Below are 7,565 nucleotides of genomic sequence, written 5' to 3' on the forward strand. Positions count from 1 at the left end.
AGATAAAAAATTGAAAACATAAGAAAACTATCGTCAAAACCTAAATCAAACCATTAAAAAAAACTTCATGTCAAAATGAAACACAAAAACAGCTTTCACAATGACAATTAAAATTACGATATAACAATTGCATTTACTTTCTATAAAGTATATAGATTGGCCCATATCAAGAATAAAATATATCAGTTGATTAATATGTTAAATATAAAATATATCAAATACATCTGTTGCTACACAATTGAGGGTAAGATTGGAATGATAACAAGATAGAAATCAAATTTATTTTTTTTAGCTATATTTGCAATATTTGAAAACCCTAGCTAGACTTGCAAATATCATTTTCCCTATCCGTTACCATTTCTCTAAAATTTGTATAATAATTAAAAAATAGTGTAAGTTGGAATAAGTATAGCCTTGGTCAAATATCAAACTCTTAACCACAATGGAAATCCAGCCTCTAAATATTTATTAAAAAATCAACCTTGAGGATTGTCTAAATATTTGGTTAGAAGATGTACATATATAATCAAAGTTGACATGCTACAGAAAAAGATTCATCATTTCAGAACCTCAACACAAAAAATTAAATACAATATGGTGATTGTTTCGGAAATTCTAATAGCCAACTCATTTGTCTAATCTTCTTCACTTTCATCACTATATGAAACTAGTCCTGTTATAGCAGCAGCTTCAAGCGGCCTATCACTATTGGTATCAAGTGTTTTTGCTGATTCTGGAGGCTCGTCTGCTTTGGTATCACTATTGGTATCAGTGGTGCTACCAGCTTTTTCTGGGTTTCTAGGTTCGATCCTTGCTTTCTTTGCCTGTGGCTTTACTCTAATAATCATACTCGGGGGTCGAATGACCAGAGTCTCTCTCCTAACTGATGCCTTTTCCTGCACACAATTGAGGATGACATTAGGTGGTAATTTAACAGAACCTTCATTACAGCAGCTTGATCGCATCTTGACCAAAAAGAACAGACCGGTCCGATGAATTTACTCACACCCTTGTGTACAAAAACATCAGATAGCAGTCACGTCCACAAGCTAGCCACCAACATTTAGCACACTTCACAATTCAATAAAATGCCTAATAATATAAGATTCTATAATATCCGTGAGTTTTTTTTAGCTGATATTTAGAATTTATGAATATGGTTCTTTCTATTGGAGGCAATCTAAATCAATAGTAATACATATCAGTGCCATTATTGATTGATTGTTCATCACGTGGCTACTCACACCAAAAGTTACTGAATAAGCGTAGAATTTGAACTAAACCAACCTGAGCTGCTGGAGCAGGGGCGGTTATTTCCCTCACTTCATTCAACAAAATAGATTGTGCTGCTACTGCTGCCTGAAAAGAACACCAAGAAACAGTGCTTGAGAAGAAATTTAGAGTGGGCACTTGCGTCTAGAACTCATATACATTGTGGACAAGAAGTAATATTACTAAGCAGAAAGCAACAGGCAACCCAAAACAGAATTACAAGCGTGACAGTTGATTAAAAACCTGTTGCTCATTTTTCTGCACCCTTCATGAGTTATTAAAATTTTGTTGGGAAAAGACAGGCTATCATCAACAATATTCAAACTTAAAAGAATAAAGGGTCACACTCCATACACAACACTAGGAGAATAAATGCAATGTTTCTCACTGCTACTGTACCTAACCTATAACAAGGGAAACACTTGCCCCAAATTGGAAAATTGATTCATTTGATATGAACCTCCTTCATGGCTGAAAACTCGCTGAAGAACTGCCATTATTTTTTCAGGACTTGTTAATCTTAGAGCTAAACTTCTGCTGGAGATAACTACTATACCCAGGTCCCACAAGGATGATCTCCTGTGGTAATATATTCAGACTATAGAGAAAGATAATGGTTCAACTGTTGGGCACTACTATACAAATATTCGATAAATTGGTACAATAATAAAATTCTCTAAAGCTTAAGCATAATGCCAAAAGAAACTAACAGCTTCAGTGAGCAAACAATAGAGAAAATCAGCACATAAGATGTAAAAGATAAAAGATTAACTATCTATTACTAACAAAATTCAAGTAGTATGGATCTCTCAAGAACAAAGGGTCAGAAGCCATGCAACGACTTAAAATTAGAACTCATGACACTAAAGACTGCATAGGTCCACTTTCCATATTCCTTCATTAGACTTGTAGCCACAAAATCTGTCTTCAGTCTCATTTCCGTGTTTCTCCATATCCATTGCCTATTGGTAGGGAGAAGAGTGTTTTAGATGAGAAGGACGGACAGAAAGAGTTAAACCTATATATATATATACACTTTTCAGCGTAAGCTCATCTTTCTCTCTCTTTGCCTTTTCACTTTTAATTTTAACCCAAATTTATTTCTGAAAATTTGCAGCACTCAATTAGGAATTTAGGAGATATGCACTTACCAAGGTGCCTCACCTGCAGATGTGCACAAAGCACACCTGGGAGCACATTTTTCCGGCTATTTAGTATAGTGCATTAATTGAGGACTACAGACTGCCATTACTAATAAGGAGATAGTGTAGCAATAGCATGCTCAATAATCCCCCACTTACTAACATATGAAATTAAAGTTGATTAGCAGACAATTCTTCAAATTGATGTCATAAATTTGGCATACAATGTATCAATAATTTGAAAAAGAAACACAAGTAATATAGAAAGTTCACTTGATTTGGAACAGCAGGATAGTTACTTGAAAACTGCGGAGCTCTTGTTCTTCTGCATCAGCCATTTGCCTTTCATGTTCTCTCTTTGACTGCATGTCAATTAACAATAAAATTTAGAAGAAAAAAAAAGAAGATGCCAATGGGTAATGAGTGTAAAACAAATAGTCTCACCATTTCCAATTTATCCAGAAATTCTGTCTCATCCTCGTCCAGAGCCTTTGGTGGTCCTGCAGTAAAAGAGCTGAATAAGCATGAATTTTAATCCTTGCATGATGGCATGGACGTAAGGCTCTTGAGAAGTTGATGACAGATTTCTTATGGGAGAGCTTGATAAGGAAAATGGGTCACACCTTGTGCATTGAGATGTGGTTTTTTTTCTAGGCAATTGGATGGAGGGGTTAAAAGACACTTCCAAAAACTAGATATCTCAGCAACATTTCAAAAATGAACGCAGGTCTTGGCTTTTTTATCTCGGTGTGATTTTCACTTCAGGCCCGAGAGGGGGAAGATTGTCAGTTCTTCCAAAGGCTTTTATTGTCATTCTTTCTACAATCCCTCCCCAGTTAGTGCTTCTATTTTCTCCTCGGTGTGCAACATAAAAATTCCCAAGGTGAAGTTCTTTGTGTGCCCAAGTTTTATATGGAAGGGGGGTTAACACTTTTGATCAAATCTCGGCTAGAGGGTCCTCTTTGGCTAAGCCTCAATATTGTATTCATTGCAGAAAGACGATTGAGGACCTTGATCATATCCTCTGAAGTTGTAGTTTTGCTCGAGGTGGTTTCTTAGGGGTGCAAGTGACAATTGGAGAGCTTCTCCTCCATCCACTTTTTTGGAAGAAATTGTGGTTTTTGTAGCATGTTGCGGAGTGTGCTACTTTGGAGTTATGGGACTAGAGAGACAATAGAATCTTCAAGAAAGGGAAAGTTCCAACAACAATGTTTGGTTCATTGTCTAGGCCATTTTGTAATTACCCACTAGGTCTCATTTTACTAGGTTGGAGCCCCCCCACCCCCAAATGAAAGTCTAGTTTTTTCAATAAAAAGATAATAATAACAATTAAATGAGTTATTATCAAGAACAAGATTGATATTACACTTCAGCACTCACTGTGCTTGAACCGCTCATTAAATTCAGCATCCCGCTTGTCTTTATTTTCCTTTAAAATCTGTGAACATAAAAGAGAAACATAGTTAACAACAAAAAAAATGCTTAATTCTACGCATTCAAATGCTCATAAACGGAGTACATACATGTAAACATTACTACAATCATTGGGAAGGATGAAAGATTACAAAATAGGCCTTACAAAGATTTAGGCCACCAAAAACAACTGAAGTATTAATATTAAAAATATAGTTATCACTTACACATTTACACCATAGAAGAGAAAGTGAGTACTAACTAGTAAAATATATCATTCACAATGAATAATGGCATAAGACTCAATGTCAATCTGTGTAAACTGAGAAATACTTCCGATCCAATTTTGTAAATGGACTACTCTTGGTTAAACAACTCAACCAACTATCAGTGATCCATAATTCTATCTCAACAACTTAATATTACTTATCTTAAATACTCAATTTGTTTGGGTACTGAGTAACAATGAAATGCCAAAATCCCATTGTTAAAGGGACACTCCAAGCCTCTAAAGCCCAAAACCCAAGTTTCATATGGCATCAGAGCTATAAATGAGAAAGGCCTCTCAAGCCACTGGTTCTCAAATGTTTGGAATGACAGCCAGCTGACATATTTTTCAGTAAGATCTCCCACCACTTGCAAGCTGCAATAGGTCAACTCATATGCTTCTGTAACTTACTGTACATGATGGATATATATGCAATGACCTAAGTTTACACTGAAGGTGAGCAGTGTTTTCAAAAGTCCTCTCAGACACACCCCTAGGGATGTCTAGGCTAAGGTGTAGGTTTGGCATCTCGCCTTTCACAGAATATGGCGCGGCTCAGGCACGTGCCTTTTGTGAAGCCCCAAGGCTCAAAGCCCTGAGCCTTGGGGTATTTTAAGAAAATAGTAATAGTCTTTTCCTTCTTCATTAAGTAAGAAAACAAATTTACTAAAAGCTAGATGCAAAATGTGTTTAGGGGTCTTTTTTCCACATTTCTAATTCGACCATGCTTTTTCTGTTTAACGTAATACTTTTACATATAGTACGCCTAACAAAAAAAAAAAAAGTTCGCACTTTTTTCTACACCTTGTGCTTAAGTCCCAGAAAACTATGGCGCTTTATTGCGGTTGAGCTTTGAAAAACACTGAAGGTGAGGAGGTTCTTCCAGAAACCTAAATGTTCATTACCCCGGTCCCCATCTAAGAAAACAAATATTTTCTTTTCGTTCTACTAAAAGAATTTATATTCGTGCAGAAGTGAATAGATGTTGAAGAACCTCGAAGAGGGGTCTGTCTCTTTGAGCAGTGCCATCCTCAACTCGTTCGCCCCTTGTTTTCTTGGCTTCATCTAACTGCAAAAATCAATGTGTTTGCATTCATTTGAAAAGGAGAATCCAAAGTCTTGTATGAATTAATCAAAGGAATGGAGGGGACGAGGGAAAACCTGTTCCTCGGAGACGAAATTCATAAGCCTAATTGCTCGCGTAGATTCATCCTCCATTCTCGCTTGCCCTCCAGTACGAACACTTCAAAATTTCACCGAAAATAAAAGGCTAACAAGGGACTCCCTGCAAGTTCTCTTTTTCCTCCTTCGACTTTCCCCCTTAATTCTGAAGTTAGAGAACCCCACCCAACCGAACCGATGTAATTTAATTCTATGTTTGATTTTAGGCTAAATTATAAATATCCAAATATATCCCTAAAACTTTGGAGATTTCAAAAATAACTTTAACCTTTACAAAGTTCAAAAATACTTGTAGGGTTAATATATGAACAAAAGTTGTTAATACCTTATTATAAAAATATTTTTAATTTTTAATTTAAAATAATAATAATAATGTTCTTAATGTTGACCAATTTATTGAATTTTTTTTAAATTCGAAAAAAACCAATTTTAAAATAAATTGTATAAATATACTCTCTTTTTTTCATATGGGTATTCTTATTTTTTAATTATTATACAAATTTTCTCAACAACCAAAACTTAGCCCCGTTTAATATTCATTTGGTTCTTGGTTTTTGTTTTTGAAAACTAAACCTATAGACACTACTTTCATCTTCAAATTTCTTCTTTTATTATCTACTTTTTAACAATTGTTTAAAAAAAATCAAGCCAAATTTTGAAAACTAAAAAAAGAGTAGCTTTCAACTATTAATAAAGAAATATGCAAAACCATTGTAAGAAATTGAGAGAAAATAGACTTAATTTTCAAAGACCAAAAACAAAAAAACGAAATGGATACAAAAGGGGCATAAGTTAGAACATAAAATTTCACAAAATTCCAAAATCAACATCTCCCCTTAAAACATACCAAAACGATAAATAGTCAAATAAAAAAATGTATTTAGTTATTAACACACATTCAACTACTAATGTACAATATTGTCAAAACATTTAAGTCTTAAAATTTCTTGGTATTTCTATTATTCTCTTTCCTCTTGCTATAGTTCATATACATTGACCTAAATGTCACACTTCTTCCTTCTTCTTCGATTTACGGCTTTCTTTTTTCTTTATTTTCTTAAATATAATTGGCAGCTGTTTATATATATATATATATATATAATCAAATCTTTGATTCTTCTTCCACTCCTTCAATCAATTCCTTCGATTCTTCATTGCTTCTTCTTCAACTCAGTCTACAATTTTTTTTAGAAATAAGGAGAGCGAGAAACAAGAGTGAGAAGATTTCTAACCATAGAGAAAACAAATTGAGAAGGAGGATAGAAGGGGTGCAAACCATGAGTGAAAATATTTCTAACCATAGAAAAGTGAATTGATAAGGAGGATAGAAAGGGCGATAAGCAAAAATCTGGACGCATGCATTCTTAGATCAAAATAGTAATTTTGCACGACATTGACGCAAGCAAAATGCCAGAATTTGTTGTTTTCAAAACTTTTGGTTAATTTTTATTCGGGCCCTTGAAAAGGGACCATTCGTACAAAAATCCCAAAATTCACTCCTTTAAATCATGTTTTAGAAAATATAGGACAAATTTCAAAAACCACCATAAAAATATGGTAATAGTTGCAATTATATCCTCAAACTTTTAATGGTAAAAATCAACCATTCAAACTTATACGATCTTCAAACTTATATGATTGTTATCATTTTTACAATTATATAAGTTTGAAGGTTCAATTTTCATCATTTGAAGTTTCAATTTTCTACAATATGGTACATTTAACGGAGTGTTTGTTTTAAGAGTTGGACTTGGATAGGTTAAGCATGTTAAGCCCAACCCTTATTTGGGACAAGGATCTAGGAAGCCAAGTTCCTAAATCATTTTCACATGAGTTTGAATAGGCCCATGGGTTACTCTTTTTTTCCTTTTTTTTTCTAATTTAATCTAGATCATCGCCGGCTAACCTCCAACTGCCACTTCTGATGATCCCCACAAGCAAACTTCTGGCTGCTAACTTTGGCAACCACAACGGGTCAACTTCTAGTCATCACCAAGCATGAAAAACATTAATAAAAAATACTTTTAGTATATAACAAACTAAACAAGCAATACATTTTAGAAAGAGTTGCCAAACACGTGTGTTTTTATTTTAATGGGTTTTTATCAAAAGTGTTTAAATAAAAATGAGTTCTTGAAAAAAAAAATTAAGTTATTCCAAATAGGCCCTTAGTTTAATTACATAATGTTTTTTAAAATACACTTTCTCTTTCTTCTAGTTATTTTTTCAAATTGTTGTATAAAATAATAGCTCATTGGACTGCAATTGTACTTTAAGATTAAAATACT

The 7,565-nt window shown here is 34.0% G+C and overlaps 1 protein-coding gene across 1 annotated transcript; it reads right to left on the bottom strand.

Moving 5' to 3' along the window:
- Positions 1-433: 433 nt before the first annotated feature.
- LOC120068503 (NEFA-interacting nuclear protein) lies at positions 434-5,486 on the bottom strand. The gene is made up of 7 exons (XM_039020293.2): positions 5,257-5,486; positions 5,090-5,164; positions 3,795-3,852; positions 2,859-2,914; positions 2,714-2,776; positions 1,288-1,359; positions 434-896 (listed from the first exon to the last, which is right to left on the bottom strand). The coding sequence occupies exons 1-7, from the start codon at positions 5,311-5,313 to the stop codon at positions 636-638; spliced, it is 642 nt and encodes a 213-aa protein (XP_038876221.1). The 5' UTR covers positions 5,314-5,486; the 3' UTR covers positions 434-635.
- Between the last annotated feature and the right edge of the window lie 2,079 nt (positions 5,487-7,565).

Source organism: Benincasa hispida, chromosome 12, assembly GCF_027475165.1.
Source record: "Benincasa hispida cultivar pf3 chromosome 12, pf3_genome.v1.1, whole genome shotgun sequence".
NCBI classification, from domain to species: domain Eukaryota; kingdom Viridiplantae; phylum Streptophyta; class Magnoliopsida; order Cucurbitales; family Cucurbitaceae; genus Benincasa; species Benincasa hispida.